Source organism: Zingiber officinale, chromosome 9A (genome assembly GCF_018446385.1).
Source record: "Zingiber officinale cultivar Zhangliang chromosome 9A, Zo_v1.1, whole genome shotgun sequence".
NCBI classification, from domain to species: Eukaryota; Viridiplantae; Streptophyta; class Magnoliopsida; order Zingiberales; family Zingiberaceae; genus Zingiber; species Zingiber officinale.
In genome coordinates this window covers 108,239,295-108,259,372 of record NC_056002.1, presented here as the reverse complement: position 1 = coordinate 108,259,372, position 20,078 = coordinate 108,239,295, and the positions used below count along the sequence as shown (strand labels likewise).

At 46.8% G+C, this 20,078-nt stretch overlaps 1 protein-coding gene across 1 annotated transcript; it reads left to right on the top strand.

The window, feature by feature from the left end:
• Positions 1-1,800: 1,800 nt before the first annotated feature.
• Positions 1,801-3,321, top strand: LOC122021727 (transcription factor MYB59-like). The gene is made up of 3 exons (XM_042579882.1): positions 1,801-2,244; positions 2,362-2,491; positions 2,599-3,321. Exons 1-3 carry the CDS (start codon positions 2,082-2,084, stop codon positions 3,089-3,091), a joined length of 786 nt encoding a protein of 261 aa, XP_042435816.1. The 5' UTR covers positions 1,801-2,081; the 3' UTR covers positions 3,092-3,321.
• Positions 3,322-20,078: the final 16,757 nt, after the last annotated feature.

Below are 20,078 nucleotides of genomic sequence, written 5' to 3'. Positions count from 1 at the left end.
CGCAAAATTTAATGTCTAAACAGGTGTAGTTATGGTGATTAGCTCTCTATCTCGGAGTTCAATTATATAAAAAAAGATGAATTATAGGCAAATTGACTAACAAGTGGAAGTGATTTTTTTTTTCTCAAAAGAGCTTGTAAAAATTGATCGTAAATCTATATCCTTAGCCAACTTTTAATATCTAAATAATTATAGTAAAAAATGATTACATCCTAAGCCTCCCTCATAATCCGTTTAATGTCTAAACAATTTAGTAAAAGGTGAAGATATTCACCTCAGACGTTCCTTACAACCTATTTAATGTCTAAATAATTATAGTAAAAAATTATTATACTCACTCCATGCGTCTCTTACAGTCTATCCCCAAGCTATATAAAGGAAGGTGAATCACGAGAGATCAGACATGCAAAATATAGGTAGGGGTGGAAGGAGTTTTTTTCCGAGAGAATCCGCCTGTAGAAAATTTATCTCTTGCCTCAGTATAATAAGAACCGGGTAAATCGATTGTAGCAAAAATAATTATAGCAAAAAAGGTGGAATCAGCTATCATGCGGTCCCACACGGTCGATCCTACGACCATTTGTAAAGAGCTAAATCAAAAAGTTATAGTTCACTACTACGATTGTTCGTTCAACTTTATTGAGAATCAATCCCTACCTATTGTACCAAGTTTTGCCCCCATAATAATCAATTCAACCCTACCTCGGGGCCCTCTTAATGTCTAAACAATGTGATAAAAGGTGATCCGCTCATCCAAACGCACCCTCATCAATTCGTCCCTAGAACAACACGAAAGAGGCCAATTAAGGGTAGCTACTAGTCATTAGTACAGTGACTAAGGCATGGGGGAAGGCATGGGTGAACGTATCGAGTTTCGACCCCATGAACTAATGTGACAACACCTTATATCTTAACCACAACACCGCCCCAAGGGGGCTCTCTTTAATGTCTAAACAAAAAAAATAATAATTAACTAGGTTGGGTAACGTCCAGTTTGAGGTGACCGGTCTGATTCCATAAAAAAAAATTCTACCGACCACAAGGATAAATCGAAAGTACTTACAGCAAGTGGTCCAGAAATCCAGTATCTCTTAGTTGTAAGTTCTATTTAAAAAAAATCTCTATAAATACGTCATAATTAGGAATTAAATATTGAGTACTTGGAAAACAATTGAATACTCTCACACTGTTGTACCATAACCTTGGGGCTTTAATGTCTAAACAAAAAATGATAATTCTAGTTAGCCTCATTGACTATCCTTGGGGTGACCAGTTCGGTCCCACGGAAATTTTCCACCCGCCACCAGAATAAATCGAGAAGCGAACGCGACAGTTAGCCCAGACGCCTAGCATCCTTTGGTTAATTATGTCTTTTATTTAGAAGAAAAATCTCTATAAATATATCGTAATTAGAATTCGAACTACAAATAGCTGAATGATAATCTAAATATCCTATGATGACATGACCTCATAGACCTTTAGACCTTTAATGACTAAACAAGATGCGTGACCGGATAGATAATTGAGGATTAAATTATGTTATGCGGTACTAGTTCATTGTACCAGGAAATTAAATTAATTCAACCTGTCTGAACTGAATCGTCTCCACTGAATATTCAACCACAAGTTACTGAAAGAGTGGTTGGCATAATTAATTCTCCTCCTTTCTTTTCCCCTTTCGTTCTCTGAATCGAGTCCAACTTCTCACTCACCGAGAGCTTGCATTCTCCTCCCTTTCCCCCCTGCACAAGTGGCCAACGATTTATTTATTACATAACTCAGCACTTCTGCTTTCAATATACTTCTTGTGTGTTATTGGGAAAAAACTGAAAAAGAAAGCAATCGGATTCCCGTTTGTCCCTTTCTCACAGCTCGCGTAATTAGTCAGAGGAGTACAACTAAATGGAGTAGTACAGGATCTTATAAATCAATTCCATGACATCAGTGGCTGGCTCGGTGCCTATAAAAGTCTGTGCACGGCAACCGAACGCCTCTCAGTCATTCAGCATAAATTGCGAGCAGCATCAGGCCAGGTCCAGGAGAGATCGAGAAGCGAGAAACAGAGACCTGAATTGTTCGGGATGGCACCTGCCACGGCGACGACCATGACAAAGATGATGCCGGAGGCAGCGGCGGTGGCGGCGACGAGGAAAGGGCCATGGACGGAGCATGAGGACCTCCAACTGGTATGGTTTGTGCGCTTGTTCGGTGAACGTCGTTGGGATTTCTTAGCCGAGGTGTCAGGTTTGAGCGGTGGCGGGGGAAATAGCTAGATAGGCCCCTGATCGGGCCTCACCTAAAGGGTGCCACCAACCCGTGCTGGTTTAACCTTAACCTCCATGCCTCCTCCATTTCTTGTAGGTCTTAACAGGACAGGCAAGAGTTGCAGGTTGCGCTGGGTCAATTATCTTCATCCAGGCCTCAAACGCGGCCGCATGACCCCCCAAGAAGAACGCCTTGTTCTTGAACTCCATGATAAGTGGGGCAATAGGTTATATCCACTCTCCTTAATTTCTCTTCTGATGTGAAGCAGATAATGTTTTGTATCCTTTCTGGTGATGTGATCGAGTATCCCAGTTTTAAACTTGTGCCCTGTAGGTGGTCTCGCATTGCTCGGAAGCTTCCCGGGCGTACCGACAACGAGATCAAGAACTACTGGAGGACTCTGATGAGAAAGAAGGCACAGGGGAGGAGTGGCAGTGTCGTCTCTTCGCCGCCGTCATCTCCCTCGTCCGCTTCAAGTAATGTCTCCTCGTCTATCGATGGATCCCAACTGGATCTCACAGCGACGAAGTATGCAACTGGTAGCAATATTCCAACGGGGAACTCCTTGGATCTCTCAGAGGTCAAAGGGTACACAATGGATCAGATATGGAATGAGATTGCTGCATCGGAATCAGTTGGCGACTTGAGTTTCGAAGACTACAAGGATGGTTCAGCTTGCATCATGGGTGGCCCTATGGCTTCTCCGCTGTGGGAAGATTGTGAGTCACTGTGGAGAACACACACTGAAGACGTGAGGATGATGACCTCCATGTCTGACCTCGTCGACTCCAATTGCAAACAGAGTATAGATTCCTTGGAACCCTGAACTTAACTATAGCTATCTCTCTTTAGTTCCCTTAATTAGTCCGAGACGTTTCCTAGGGAGGCCTCTAATAGGATAGGCCAAGATCTCTGCAAATTTTAGCTAATTCATACTGTTAATCCATGCTGTGTACTGTAGCTCTGCAAAGTTTAGTTAATCATCTGTTAATCCATGCTATGGGTTGTAAAATGAACTACGTTCAGAAATGTTGCAAGTAATTCTGTGCTAAGTAATTCTGTGCTGTCAGATATTCTTCACACAAACGTAGAAGAAACGTAGAAGAAGAACAGTAAATATGTTGTAGCGAAAGCATATTCAATAGTGAAGCATCGCATATCTTTGTCTGTGGATAGAAATCCCTATTTATAGTGTCACTGTAGTATATGTGCACACATCTCAAAGCGTGCGCACGTTTTCCAAAACGTCCTAGGAAGAGACAAGTCAAAAAGTGTCTCTGACACCTTTCCTTAAATGAATATGCAAATCTCTAATGTAACAGGCTGAAAGCTTTTAAAGTATGATTTACCTGCTGGACATGCTCTATTGTTAGTGGCGTAAATCTTCAAAAGGGTACGACAAACCATGCAAGGGGTCCCTCTGTAGGCCGACTGGCGGTCGCTCGACCATGATGCTGAGTCGGCTAGGCCAGTAGCTCAGGGATTTTACTGTTGTCTCTATCATTCCGTTGTTGACTTTAATAGACTAGCTGTTCGAACAAGTTCATCCGTTCGGAGCTGTGCTCGTCAACTCAGATCAAGCATACCGTTCATCCAGCCTTGTTGTCTCGTTCAACTGGCATCGCTTGATCTACGTACCTTGTTTTTTTTTTTTTAACTTTGATCTCCACGTTAGTTACTCTTCCCTACTTTGACTCATCTTTGATGGGACCCTTCTTCATGACCATATCAGAAAGTATGTAAATATTATTTTTTTAAAAAAAATTGTGATAAGAGTATTTAATATCTAATACATTTAAAAGTATAGAGAAAAAAATATTATTAAATTGTGTAATTTTTTTTAAAGTTGACATACATAAGGTATCCAATTTATAGCGACTAATCTTAGAGATGGCTGATTCGGTTCTATAAAAATTTTTCATCGGCCATCAAGGTATATCAAGAAGCACTCTCAGCGAGTGGCCTATTAACCTAACATTTTTAGGTTAACCACCATCCATTAAGAGAAATTTATTTGTTAATTTGCCGAAACTAGGACTCGATCCTTAGATATTTGGAAAATTGAGAAAGCACCCTGCCGCTGTGCCATTACTCGAGGTGAAGTTGTGCTCTTCGATTTTTCTTAGAATCAAACAATCTTAGAATCAAAGTCATTAATTATTATTTCAATATTAATTTTTTCCGACAACTTCCATTCAATATAGATGAAGATAGAGTCGGCTCAAAACTCTTCTTCCATCTTACTATAAAGAACTATTTTAATAAGTTTCATAGTTGTTATAGAAACAGAAAGAGTTAAAATAAGATAAATCAACCTGTTAATTAAATAAATTTATTAAATTCAATATATAAGTAAATGATATAATTATAATTTACAAATATTACAACCAATAAATTATTTTCCCCAAATTCACAATAATAAAATTTTAAGCCAAAAATCCTAACTTGAAAATTCATGAACATCATCACCCAATATTATCACAACTTAAATAATCATAACTAAATATTCGACATAATTTTAGAGTTGTCGAATTTTACTTCAAAGTCGCATAATTTCATAACATGCAATAATAAACAAACCAATAAATAATATTAATGTGATATATGAGTCGAAAATCGAACTCAAATTCGTCTTCAAATCACTTTAGCACATTTGATGACATATCTTAAGTCTCAAGTATGGGCCGCTTGAGATCCATTTATCATATGACACATTTGATGAGTCATCCACTATAGCTAAGCTACTTCGGTACACCTCGGGTGACACTTGGCCTATAAACTTGACTTTCTTAACCTTAGACACCTTGTTTTTTGGTAATTTCTTCTTGTCCTTAACCTTGAACACCTCATCTTTACCATAATTATATGCTACCCTACCATATTACACTTGTACTTTCATTTTTATACTCTGTTTTTACTATTCTTATTCTTAAACTCTGTAAGGGGCTACTTTACCTCCGATGCCTTGCTCGAAAAAAAATCTTTTGTAGTGCACTTTACATTGCCTTGTATTAACAGCAACCCAAGTTATAACCAAGTAAATATTCGAGTCCCTACTTTCTATTTATGCATTTGTTTTGATTAACTAACTTGTGTTTTTCCATACGAAGTTCTGAAAGCAAGAGAAAATATTAATTATAACTTGCAGGCTATTCACCCCTCCCCCCACTAGCTGGCCTTACTAGGACCAATAGGAGGTTCCTTCGTGTAACTCGATCAGCTTGTCCTAAAGGTCTTTCACGCTTTTGAATATCTAACCCGGTTCAACTCTTCTTTGGTTAGTCTGCACTGGAGGGATTGAGTAGCCTTTGCAACTGCCTTGATTTTCTTCAACATGTATGGGTCCCGGTTCTTGCATCCCACCAGTACTCCATTTCCATCGAGAGGTAGCACGAACATAGTTTTTTAGATAGAATTCCATCCGACCCTTCTAGTATCCGAAGTCTTCACAAAGAAGAGTGGCAATAGGATGATACTGTAGCCTTCTTAATAGGCCATAAAAATAAACTTTTTCATAAAAAATGATATAGAATGTACTAAGACATAGTCTTGGATTAGTAGTGCAGGAGAAGAATAGCCTGAAAAAGAAATTAACTCGACTGGTGTTGCACCAACTTCGAGAGATGAAAAAAATATGAGCAAGAAATTATTAAAAAGTGATTGCCTTCTAAAAGACTTTAATAAAAAATGAAAGCAACAAGAGAAAAAAAATGATGGAAATCAATGAGTGCCCTCAGCTATTTGACTTGGATACAATCGAGAAGGTTGTAATCGAAGGCGGTTAGAAAACACACTTTTAAAGAATACAAGTGAAAGCAATCGAATAATAAGCAATAAAAACAATGCTAACACATTTTATTTTACTTGGTTCATAGCCTATGCTGCTAGTCTAAGGTGTTGGTGCAACATCCCTCAGGTCAAGGTTGACCTGGTTGACCAAGCTTGAGTCTTGGTTTGGGTTTCGATGTTTGACAATACAAGGTTGATTGAAGAAGAGTCAAGTAGGTCAAGGATGACTGGATACTTGACTGGAAAGTCCTAGTGAGTGAAGCCAGGCAGAAGAAAATCCTGGTGAGTGAAGCTAGGTGAAAATCCTAGTGAGTGAAGCTAGGTGAAAGACCTGGTGAGTGAAGCCAGGCAGAAGAAAGTCCTGGTGAGTGAAGCCAGGCAGAAGAAAATCCTGGTGAGTGAAGCCAGGTGAAAATCCTAGTGAGTGAAGCTAGGTGAAAGTCCTGGTGAGTGAAGCCAGGCAGAAGGAAATTCTAGTGAGTGAAGCTAGGTGAAAGTCCTGGTGAGTGAAGCCAGGCAGAAGAGAAGTCCTAGTGAGTGAAGCTAGGCAGATTGGAAGTTCTGGTGAGTGAAGCCAGGTACGGGGAAATCCAGATGGGTCAAGATTGACCAGACATCTGGTGGAAGTCCAAGTAGGTCAAGGGAGTGACCGGATACTTGGCACGAAGAGAAAATTCCAAGTGGGTTAAAGGAATTGACCGGACACTTGGTGGGGAGTCCTGGCAGGTCAAGGGAGTGACCAGATGCTAGGCATGATATACCAACAGGTCAAGGTTGACCGAATATTGGTTTGAGAGGCTTGGGACTTAGTTTTGGGCAAAAACCAAGAGCTGGATCGATCAGTGGATCGATCCAGGCTTTTCCCAGTCAACAGAAAGCCTCTGGATCGATCAGTGGATCGATCCAGGCCTTTCCCAGCGAACAGAGAGCCTCTGGATCGATCAGTGGATCGATCCAGAGGTCCCAATCGATCAGTCGATCGATTGGGACGCTGCTGGTTCGCGCGATAAGCGCTGGATCGATCCGTGGATCGATCCAGGCGTTTTCCCAAAGCACAGAGGCGCTTTGGATCGATCCGTGGATCGATCCAAAGCCTCCCCGATCGATTGGGAGCTTTCGAATCGATTGGGATCCGACCGTTGAGTCGTATTTGAGCTGCAGGCGTGCGATAGCTGCGGTAGAATTTCACCGATTCACTCCAAATACTCTCCAGGACCTCTATAGCTCTCTCCAAGCTCCAGATCGCCAGTTCTTGAAGATTCTTGGAGGCTTTTCCAAGTCAAGAGGCGGATCAAAAACAAGAAGAAGAAGTTAGGGTTAGGGTTTTTATTGTACATCTTGTAAGCTTTTGCTAATCTTGTATTTCCCTTTCTTCTTCTTGTATTGAGAGTGTTGTAGGGCTTCTCCGCCTTTGGTAGTTACCATAAAGGAGTGTTATTCATAGTGGAGGGTGCGTGAGTAGGTGTGGATCCTTGGACTAGTCACCTCTTGTGAGGTGGATACCAAGTAAACCATCCTTGTTAGCGTTGTATGCTTTTGTTTCTTATATTTCCGCTGCATATCTCTGAAGAAACGAGCAACGCCGACGACGAGCACGCGAAGAGCTATTCACCCCCCTCTAGCTACTTTTCGGTCCCAACAAGTGGTATCAGAGCAAGGTCGCTCTTCACCGGAATCATCGCCGGAAGGGGCAAACAAAACAAGTAAAGCTAGAGGGTGAAGAAGTTGAAGCAAATTCATCAAAAGTCAAAGATTTCAAGAAGCTCAACTTCACGATGCAATTCCAAGATGGACTTGGATTTGACACAAGGGTGGCTCCACCGTACACATCCACAAGCTTCGATTCTTGGAAATCAAGAATCAAAAATTTTCTTATGATGGAGATAGAGCAATGGTTTGCTCTAATGGAAGGCTTCAAAGCTCCAACAAACTCCAAGGGCAAGCTTCTCAAGAAAAGCAAATGGAGCTTGGAGCAAATTCAAAGGAGCGAGGCAAATGATAAAGTGACCAAGCTTTTGGTCAACTTATTGCCTAGCCACATTTTGGCTCAAATCGGAGAATTCAACGATGCCAAGGAGCTTTGGAGCAAATTGGCAACAATCCATGAAGAACCCTCCACTATACCGAATCAAGAGGAATCCAAAGAGGATGACTCATTGGAGCAAGATCAAGAGAAGGACTCCGAAGTTGAGAGATGCTCAACTTCCGAAGAAGAGGAAGTCTAAGAAGCTTCATCCTCAAAGGAGCGCAATCAAAAGAGGAAGGAAGGAGCATGTTCCTTGTTTCATGTACAAAGAGGATGAAGAAGAAGGTGAAGCCTCCACCTCTAGGATTGAGGGGGAGAAATCTTCATTGACACCGGATCAAGAGCAAGAAGAATCCTCCACATCCGGGTCAAGAGAAGATGAGGATGAAGAAGCTTCCACCTCTGCAAGTCAAGCAAAATCGAATAGAGGAATATCTTCGGATCAAGAGGAAGTTTCTACCTCCGGATCAAAAGGAGAAGATGTCACCCCTACAAGCAAAGGTATAAACATTTCAATTAATGATAAAAATCATATCATATGCTTTGAATGTAGGGAACATGGGCATTACAAAAGTAAATGCCCTAAATTGGCCAAGAAGAAGGGTCAAGTGGCACAAAAGGGCAAAGTGAAGCCCAAGGAGACCATCCCCAATACAAAGAAGAGCAAGGAGCATATTATATGCTTCTCTTGTAATCAAAAGGGGCATTACCGAAGTCAATGCCCCAAGGGAAAGAAGATGGTCAAGGCTCAAGGAGGAAGCTCAATTCAAGGGGAGCCTCTAAGGTAAAAAGAAAGGTAACTTTCATTGAGCCTATTTCCTTGCATAATGGTAAAAAGCATGCCAATTCAAGTTTATATCATTTTAATGCTATTTACCATGAAAATAGGAGGCATGATAAAATTAAAGAAAATCATGTAGCTTATCATGCTAAAACCACCACACCTAGGATTAGGAAGATAGATAAAAATCTAGGCAATCACACTAAGGACCATAGTTATAAGCCTAGAAACAAAAATGTTCATGGGTGTAATGAAAAATCAAAATCTAAGAATTTAATGATAGAAAATCAAGTCTTGAGGTCAAGGCTTGATAAAATGGAAAAGACCCTAAAAAGGATGGAAAATATCCTAAAAGGGCAAAATGAGCATAGCCTAGGTCTAGGAGCACAAAGGTCATCTAATGGTCATAGAGGTTTGGGATACAAACCCAAGGCTAAGAAGGATGTGCCCTTTTACCATAGGGTTCCATATAGTTATGGAACCAACCCTAGGTCTAGTAGTCAAGTCAAAAATACTAGGAAGGTTATTCCTAAGAGTATTTTTACAATAAATGTGACTAAGACTTCTAAGAAGTCTAAGAAAGTCCCTAACAAGGTCACAAGGGAAGCAATCCCTAGGGTTGACCTAGAAAAAGTGACCAAGGCTTCTAAGAAGCCAAACAAAGTCACTAGGAAGGTATCTAGGGAAGTTATCCCTAGTAAATACCTAGAGCATCCAAGGAGCACCAATAGGTTTTGGGTTCCTAGGAGCATCTTCTCTACCCTATAGATGAGTTAGAGAATGTCAACTCCGATTAGAAGGGTAGTTAACCCAACTTTGAGGAAATTGACACTTAAAGAGCATTTTCAAGGTTTTTGTTAACCTTTGAAAATGAAATGGAATTATTATTTACTCCTTGAAAGAGTAAAATGTGCCTAATGGTGGAAAAATTGATTTTATCTTAAAATGGCATAAATTGGGAAAACCTAGAGAAATACCAAGTTGGGATTTTGGTATTCTCTTAGAAATTTAAGGCAATCCGGGCCTTGATTTATGTTATTACTCTTGAGGAAAAATGGAATATGCCAACATTTGAGGATATGCTTAATTTTAAGTGGCATAAACAAATCAAGAGAAATATAAATTTCAATTTAGGTTTTGGCATTTCTTTGAAGCATTTAGGGCAATCTAGGTTTAACATTTTAAGTTAAAACAAGTGGCATATTTTGAGTTAGTTAAGTGGTTAAGGATACTTAGATAGGTAATCTAGGTATATTATTATTTATGCTAAACTTTGCCATGATTGTTTGCCCATCATATGCCATGATATTTGATCCGGTGGTAAGAGCCCGGGACCCCCTAACGAGGGGTCAACGCCACGTGGAGGTCAAAAGGCCAGGTGGTCCACCGGAGAAGGGTGAGCCGACCGGACTTGGGAGAAAAGGATAGACCGATCGACCGACCGATGAGCATCCAACAGTAAAACGTGCCCTGACAGGGGTCGGGGTTCCGACGCTCAGTTGAAACAACAGCTAAGAGCCGAGCGGAAGGCCTAAGAGAAGGTGACATACTGCTAACAGTCCTTACGTAGCACCCGCCCGGAAGTCTCCCCAGCATATCAATGCAAATGACAGGCGGGACGTGACGGGCGTGCCGCCCGGCCGGCGTAGGGGATGAGGGCCGTCCGGACGACGCTCTTCGTCCAACCGACCAGACGGACGTCTCGGCCGGTGGTGGGTAAAGAAGGACAGGAACATCTTCTGACAGCCGTCAAGTCCTATGGCTAGGCCATACTCCAAGTCTGACAACGAGGTGTTCTGTTGTCCCATCGAAGACATGGTTGGACTGTAGCGGTATGGCGTCAGGTAAGCTTTCTGACAGACACATACCGAGGTATGGGCTGCGGACACGTACGCGCCTCGGTGGGCATGTAGAGGCTCTTTCACCGCTCTATATAAAGAGTCGCAGACTTCGCCGGAGGTACGCATTCTACGATTTTTGGAGTCGCTGCTTTGTTGCTTGCTTGCCTGACTTAAGCGTCGGAGGGTCGTCGCCGGGAACCCCTTCCCGGCCCGACTTCTGTGCAGGTTCGCCGGAGCGCCGTCCGACCGGCCTGAGATCCACGTCATCGACTAGGAGAGCGTCACGTGCCCAGCGTCCGTTGGTTCAGCGATTCGGACAGGATCAATTTGGCGCCGTCTGTGGGAACGCTCCTGCATCCGATCGGAAGCAATGGACGAGGCTGGACGACAACACATGATGACGCTCTCGAACGAGGAACTCGACGCTCTGATCAAGATAAGGGCCGCCAAGCTCGTGGAGCAAAAACAGAAAGCCACAGCCGAGCGGCGGGAGCAGCAAGCAACATCAGCGTCTGGTGGTCGAGCGGAAGCACCACCGGCCACCTTTGCATTTCATCGAGCCCTATTCCGCACCCCTGAAGTCGTACCAGCTCATAGAGATAGGGGATCTTCTTCGGATGAGATGCCTAGACGAGATGACAGAAAGGGGAAAGCCCCCCGAGTGGATGCATCACCCGAGAGGATTAATCGCCAATTTTCAGAGGCTATTCTGCGAGATCCTCTACCGAAGCACTATGTGCCTCCGACGATCGGCGAGTATAATGGGACAACTGACCCAGATGATCATCTGGGTAAGTTCGATAACACAGCTACTCTCCATCAATACACAGATGGAGTAAAGCGCCGAGTTTTTTTTACCACCCTCTCAGGATCGGCTCAACGGTGGTTTCGGAGGTTGCCAGACGGATCCATCACAAGCTTCAAGGACTTCCGAACGGCCTTCCTCCTCCATTTTGCAAGCAGCCGACGCTACCAGAAAACGAGCGTGAGCCTGTTCGCCATCAAGCAAGAAGCCCGTGAATCGCTCCGAGCTTACATCCAGCGATTCAACAAAATGGTGATGGATATTCCAACGGCCACTTCGGAAACCATGATGAATGCCTCCACACAAGGCCTAGTAGATGGGGATTTTTTCCGATCACTCATCCAAAAGCCGCCCCGAGATTACGATCACATGCTACACCGGGCTAACGAATACATCAACGTGGAAGAAGCGCAAGCGGCCAGGAAAAAGGAAACTCCAGCCGATCGGGCTCCTCCGGCCGAGCGGAAATAGCACGCCGCTCATCAGCCGCCTAGAGGACCAAGGGCCGAAGCAATCCGATCCCCCCACGCCAGGTCCCATGTGCAAGAGGTAGCTACCGCCCGGCCCAAGCCAAAGAAGAGATGGACCCCGATGTTCTGCTCCTTCCACCGGACGGATACGCACAACACAAGGGATTGTTGAAGTCTTCCCTTCGCGGCTCATCCTGTGCCCCGGAATGCCGGACGACGGTCTCCCTCAGTTGATAGGCGACAGAGAACTCATGAAGCCGATCGGACGTGAGCTGATAGGCCACAGCAACAGACTCCCGATCGGCATCGTTCTCCAAGGCAGGAGAATCGCCGAGCGTCCAGAGAACGGTCTCGACCGTCCGCTCGGGAAGAGGAAAATAGAAGCAATACTTCCCGAGGCGAGATCAACGTTATTACTGGCGGGCCGACCGGAGGAGACTCCAACCGAGCTAGAAAGGCGAGCGTCCGGCAGCTCCAGATTCATGCGGTCGGCTGTAGCCGAGAACGAGCGGAAGGACCCGCCGGGGACTTGGAAGGGGTTGAAGTACCCCACGACGATGCTCTGCTCATCAAAGCAGTAATAGCCAATTATACTATTCACCGCGTATTTGTTGACACAGGGAGCTCAGTCAACATCATATTCAAGAAGGCGTTCGATCAGCTGCAAATTGATCGAGCCGAGCTGTTGCCCATGACAACTCCGCTCTACGGGTTTACGGGTAACGAAGTTCAGCCGGTCGGACAGATCCGGCTGGCTACCTCGCTGGGAGAAGAGCCGCTCAGGAGGACAAGGACAACAAACTTCGTGGTGGTCGACTCGCCCTCGTCCTACAATGTTATTTTGGGACGACCGGCGCTCAGCGAATTCCGAGCGGTCGTCTCAACCTTCCATCAGAAGATCAAGTTCCCCGTGGAGGACAAAGTGGGAGAAGTACGGGGAGATCAGCTAGCAGTTCGGCGATGCTACATCGAGATGGTCCGAGCAGAAGCCAATTCCGCTCGGAAGGCGCCCCGGATCGAGGTAAACACCATCACCGAAAAACCACCCTCTTTAATTTATGAAGAAAAAGAGGAAGTGCAGATTCACCCAACCTGATCGGAGGCCACGACTTTTATTGCGTCCGATCTGGAGGAGAAGCAGAAAGAGGAGCTGATTCAATGCCTCCGAAGAAATCATGATATCTTCGTCTGGTCAACACATGAGCTGCCCGGAATTTCGCCGAGCATAGCGCAGCACAAGTTGCATGTCCGACCGGACGCTCGGCCGGTAAAGCAAAGAAAAAGGGACTTCAGCGCCGAGCAAAATTCCATCATCCGAGCAGAGGTGGAAAAACTTCTGGAGGCCGGCCATATACGTGAGGTGCAGTTCCCGAGCTGGTTGGCTAACGTAGTATTAGTTTCCAAGCCAGGCAACAAGTGGAGAGTGTGCATAGATTTTCGGGATCTCAACAAAGCTTGCACGAAAGATTTTTATCCTCTGCCCCGGATAGATCAGCTGGTGAACTCTATGGCCGGCTGCGAATTAATCTGTATGCTCGACGCCGTGAAGATCAAGAAAAAGTCAGCTTCGTGACGGCCGACGACACTTATTGCTATAATGTGATGCCGTTCGGATTGAAGAATGCGGGGGCCACATATCAGCGCTTGATGAATAAAGTATTTAGAGAGCAGATCGGGCGGAATCTAGAAGTTTATGTGGACGACATTCTCACTAAGTCCGTCCGAGCGGCCGATCTCTTCAAGGACATGGAAGAAACCTTCCGAACGCTACGCAAATATGGAGTCAAGCTAAATCCCTAGAAGTGCCTGTTCGGAGCAAAAGGAGGGCGATTCTTAGGGTACATAGTGACCGAGCGGGGCATCGAAGCAAATCCCAGCAAGGTGAAAGCTCTGCAAGATATGCCGCCTCCAAGAAATACAAGGGAAGTGCAGCGTTTGACCGGTCGGATAACTGCTTTGTCCAGATTCATCTCCAAAACTGCCGACCGGAGCCTCCCTTTCTTCAAAATCTTGCGCAAGGCCACTAAGTTTCACTGGGATGAAGAATGCGATCGGGCGTTCGAAGACTTGAAGGCATATCTGAACTCTCTCCCGGTATTGGCCAAGCCGACTGCGGGTGAGCCACTTTATATGTACTTGTCTTCAACCGAGCATGCAATCGGCTCGGCTTTAGTGAGGGCGAGCGGAGAAGAGCCTGTGTATTTCCTTAGTCACATTTTAAAAGATGCTGAATCTCGCTACACTGGGCTCGAGAAGCTGGCTTTCGCTCTGGTCCTCGCCGCTCGGCGCCTTCGTCCATACTTCCTGGCGCATACGATCATTGTCAAAACCAATAGTCCGCTCGGACGTGTTCTACTAAATCCAGAGGCCTCCGGACGGCTCATCAAGTGGACGACAGAGTTAAGTGAATTCGACATCCAATACCATCCCCGCTCGGCGATCAAAGCGCAATCCTTGGCCGATTTTGTGACTGAGGTGCAAAGGCCGGAGCCGGAAGCTATGTGGAGAATATATGTGGATGGGTCGTCCACTCGGCTCGGAAGCGGGATTGGAATATTGTTGCTCTCCCCTCAAGAAGAAAAGATGCACTTATCCGTCCGGCTGGATTATAAAGCTACCAACAATGAAGCAGAGTATGAGGCCCTCATAGCTAGCTTGCAGGCTGCCCGGCATGTGGGAGCCGGTCGGGTAACGCTTCACTCAGATTCACAGTTGGCCGCTCAGCAGCTCTCTGGTACCTTCGAAATCAATAATGCTCGGCTCAAGCTCTACGCTGAAGCCTTCAAGAAGCTCAAAGCCGATTTTAGAGAAGTTGTTGTCCAGAAGATACCCAGAGCAGAAAATCAAGCAGCTGATGAGTTAGCCAAACTCGCGAGCTCAATAACGCCGGTCGCCATTCAGCAGCCAATTGAAAAAGTACTGTTGGTGACGCACGTCGACCGGATGGAAGGCCTCACATTTCCAAGCGACTGGCGGACACCCATCATAGAGTTCCTCCGCTCGGGCGCCACACCATCCAATGAGTATGAAGCCCAGCTGCTAAGGAGGAGAGCCGGTCGGTTCACACTCATCGGCGATCAGCTTTACAAAAAGGCTTTCTCACGCCCGTTGTTGAAATGTGTGAGCTCGAGGACTTGGCTTACATCCTCCAAGAAGTACATCAAGGATCGTGCGGAGGACATCCGGGCGGATGAGCACTAGCTAAGAAGATCCTGCTAGCTAGATACTTTTGGCCGACTTTACAAGCAGACGCCGCTCGGACCGTGTCGACGTGCCTCTCATGCCAGAAGTACCATAACTTCAACCACCGACCGGCAGAGGAAATGAAGGCATCAATAGTTTCATGTCCGTTCGATCAATGGGGAATGGATATTGTCGGTCCATTTCCGATGGCGACCGGGTAGCGGAAATTTTTGCTAGTGGCGGTTGATTATTTTTCCAAGTGGGTGGAGGCCGAGCCGCTAGCCAAGATCACCGAACAGATGGTCAAAAAATTTATCTGGCAACACATCATCTGTCGGTTCGGCATCCCTCGCCGATTGGTTTCCGACAATGGGCGGCAATTCACGGGAAAGTTGCTCGAAGATTGGTGCCAAAGCTATGGCATCAAGCAACACTTCACCTCCGTAGCATACCCCCAAAGCAATGGTCAAGCTGAAGTAGCTAATCGGGAAATTTTTCGTATTCTGCGCGCTCGGCTCGACCATTTGGGAGGAAGTTGGCCGGATGAAGTGTCGGGCGTCTTATGGGCCATCCGAACGATACCGAAGGAAGGGACGGGCGTCACGCCGTTCCATTTGGTGTATGGCGGCGAGGCGGTCATTCCGGTCGAATGCGGCGTTGAGTCCGTCCGGATCCAGAGCTATGATGATGGCAACGCCGAACGGAGGAACATGGAGCTGGATTTGGTCGACGAGGAGCGAGCCAAGGCGTCCGTTCGGCTGATGGAATACCGGCAGCGGATGAAGCAAAACTACAACTGCCGCGTAATCCCCAGATCATTCCAGGTCGGCGATCTCGCTTGGAAGAAAGTCAAGCCGGTCGGCGACGTCGGCAAGCTTGAAGCTCCTTGGGCGGGTCCCTTCAAGGTTATTGAAAAACTCCGCTCGGGCGCTTACTACTTGGAGGATGAAGACGGGCGGCAGCTGGATCGACCGTGGAGTGCAAATTATCTCCAGCCTTATCGAGCTGGATGAAAGGTGCACGAATGTAACTCATTTTTGTGTATATGCTAGTCGCCCGTGTCCTTGTAATGCAGGAAGCGAAATTAATTCAAAGGATGGCCAAGGGTTCCGCCGATCGACAGTATCGAAGTTAGCCGTAAAGGCCGTCGAGCTCCGACGTTAAATATCGAGAGACGAGCCGGCGTCTATAAACGTCCGAGCGGAAGACCATCGAGCTCCGACGTTAAATATCGAGAGACGAGCCGGCGTCTATAAACGTCCGAGCGGAAGACCGTCGAGCTCCGACGTTAAATATCGAGAGACGAGCCGGCGTCTATAAACGTCCGAGCGGAAGACCGTCGAGCTCCGACGTTAAATATCGAGAGACGAGCCGGCGTTTATAAACGTCCGAGCGGAAGACCGTCGAGCTCCGACGTTAAATATCGAGAGACGAGCCGGCGTCTATAAACGTCCGAGCGGAAGACCGTCGAGCTCCGACGTTAAATATCGAGAGACGAGACGTCGTCTATAAACGTCCGAGCGGATAGCCATTCACATGATACAATCAACGATAGCCTGGTCGTTAAGACCAACATACGGCTGAGCGGCTCGCTTATCAAAAATATACGGAAAACCCCTTTGGGGGTAAGGCACAAAGCAAAAATTGGTCAATGAGAACTAAAGATAATTACCATACCAACAAAGGGCGTTCTCATGCCAAGCGGCTGCTCAGTCGCATGATGAAACACGTTATTAAAGACAATCGACTTTAGTCTGATAGAGAGTGGTGCCGAGCGGAGGAGTTTTAAAGAACACTTTAGTTATGACGAGGGAAAAGTTTCTTGCCAAAATAAAAGTTGAAGGAAAGGAAAAGATTATCTATTAAGCACAGGGCTAACCAAAAAAGTTACAGCAAAAATAACTTTGGCTGAACGGCGGGGATACAAAAAAGTTCATAAGAAACACTCCTCATGCGTCGAAATCAAAAAGAGCATCAGGGATGGCGCCCATCACGGTCGCGAGGTCCTCGGGAGGGATGGTCAGCTCGGCGGGCAGGTGGCCTTTGGCCTTTAAGTGATCCACAGCCGCTTTGATCGCCTCTTCAAAGGTGAGGGAGATCTTGTCAGTAAATTTCTCCCCAAAAGCATCCGAGCGGACGAATGCCTTCCTCACCTCGTCGGAGCGAGCCGACTCCCCCTCTTGATACTCTTTGAGCTCGGCGTGGGCAGCGTCGCTCGCAACTTGGAGATCCTTCAAATCTACATCAAATCTTTGAAGATCGGCCGAACGGCTCTCCTTCTCGGTGGCCAGAAGAGCATCCAGATCCTTGATGCGTTGCTCCAGCCCTCTGATCTCCACCTTCATTCGGTCCATGTCATCGATGGCCTGTCGCTTCCGAGTGATCGCCGTCTTGATCTCCTTATCTCGTTGTTTGACCATCGCTTCAAGCCGAACGACCTTGCTCGCCAGATCGGAAGCCCGTTTCCGTTCGACTTCCAGTAATTTTTTGGCCTTCTCCAGTGCGGCCGTCGACTGTTGGCTGTCCCCCGCGGCCTTGAGTTTTTTCAATTCATCCTCCAGCTCGACCAACCGATTGCTAACGGTAATTTGCTCCACCCAGTTCTACGAGCAAAAATGAATAGGTTAAAAACTTAATTCAAATACACGAACAAAGAAAAAGAGCATACCCCGGTGGCCTGTTGAAGGTTGCTGTCGCCGAGCTGCCCGGGAGTCATCGCTTTTATTCGGCGCCGAGCGTCCTCCCAAGCTTTTGTAAGAGGGCCTGTCAAGGTGATCTGCTGCTCGGGGACCACTGACCGATCAGCAGCAGCCATGTATTCCTCTGAGGGGAGGCGCAGGACGGTTTTAATTAAGTTCTGGCCGCTCGGCTCGCCCTGAGAAGCATCGGCCTTACCGGATGGCCCACCGATGGACGAGGAAGGAAGCTCGCCCAAACGCCTGATACGGTGCCGAGTTCTTGAAGGGCTGGACGGCGGCACCTCAGAGCTTGCCCTCGGAGAGCCATGTGGGGTCGGGGTACTCTCTAGGGAAATCGTCCCGGACAACACCGGAGCATCCGCGCCCCGCTCGAGCTGTGGCTCATCAAGTGGAATTGAGGCAGATGCAGATTCCGGCCGTCGGCGCTTCCGAGTGAGTAGCGGAACATCATCGGCCGAACGACCCTCCACCTCGGCTTGGGTAGAAGGTTCTGTGCCGCCCGCTGCCTCGTCGTGAGAGGTAGTAGCTGCTAAGGCTTCAGGGGCATCCTGGGTCCCCTCGCCTAATTCGCCGGTCGGATCGGCTGGATCAAGGCCCCGCTCGGCGACCTCCTTGTTCTTCACCGCCTCAATCTGAGTGGCTTTCAATTTGAGCTTCTCGGTCGCCTTAGCACGCCACATAACTTCAGCTACAGAAACAAAGATTAAATCAATTAGAACAAAAGAAAAAGGAGGGATGAGAATCGCTTACTCATGCTGCAAGGCAGATCGGCTGGGGTGGGAGACAGGCCGAATATATACATTACTCCTGGGAGGAGCAGCTTGTCAATGTGATAGTGCTGACCCACCAACCGCTCGGCCGCATGAAGGTAGGCCACATCACCTCTAAATTTGCCGAGCTCCGGTTGCGCCGGCATCGCCGTCTGCCACTTGGTACGAAAAGTTGGCAGCTCGGGAAAACGCACATAGAAAAATTGCTCCTTCCAATGTTTGTTGGAGCTCGGCATATTATCAAAAAGGACGAAACCTATCATAGATTGGAAAATAAAGGTACCCCACTCGGCTTGCTTGGGATAAAAAAAGTAGTGAAAAATCTTAGGGTCGAGGGGGATGTTGTTCAGTTTAAAAAGGACTATCACTCCGCTCAACAGCCTAATGGAGTTAGGGACTACCTGGCCGAGCGGAATGCGAAAATAATTGTAAATTTGTAAGAAGAACTTGTGGGGTGGAAAACGTAGCCCGACCAAAAATTGGTCTCGGAAGAATAGAACGGTGTCGGGCGGCGGTTCATGAGGCCGATCGGCCGGTGTGGCTAACACTATTTGGTGGTCGGTCGGCAGATCATAGGTTCGAGTGAGGCGCAAGGCGTCCTCCTCGTCGAACCGGCTTTCCATGGTCGAATACCAAAGACCCGGAGCACCGCCGGTCGGCTGTGAGGTGTTGGTCATGGTATAAGGCTAGGGATGGACGCGCGATGGAAGGAGGGAGAAATAAAAATAGGGAAAGAATGCGGGATGATGAAAGAAATAGCTAATAGATAGAAAAAAGGGAGAGGCAGCAAGGAAAAGGAATCCTTACGGGCAAAGAAGATGATCGAAGGGGGCTGTAGAGTCGTCGGAGAGCTGAAACGCAAGGTCGCCGGAAAAAAGGAACAGAGGGATGGCTAGAGACGATAAGGTCGAAATGCGACGAAGAGCTGGGGTCGGGAGCTTTATAAGGGCGGCCGCTATTAATTTCAGCCGTCCGATCCAGGTCGCCGATATCGAGGTCGTCATCTAGTCGTTCATTTCAAACGGCGGTTGTCCCATCGGAAGTGACGCCACCGCCATACGCTGACAAACGCACGATCGCCACGTGTCAGCAGGATACTGGCCGCATTTAATGAGCTCCCCTTACCGTGTGCAGCGCACATGATGGGTAGTAGGGGAGAGCATCGGACATGGATTCCAAGAGAACACAAGGCACGGACTAGATACCGCCGAACGGATGAGTATCCCTATGCCTGGCCGAGCGGCCTAATGTAGTGATCATTGCTCAGTCAGATCGGCAGTCCAGTCAGTCGGACTTCGCCTCTTTCGACTAGACTCGAGGGGAAAGCAAGTGATCCGGTGGTAAGAGCCCGGGACCCCCTAACGAGGGGTCAACGCCACGTGGAGGTCAAAAGGCCAGGTGGTCCACCGGAGAAGGGTGAGCCGACCGGACTTGGGAGAAAAGGATAGA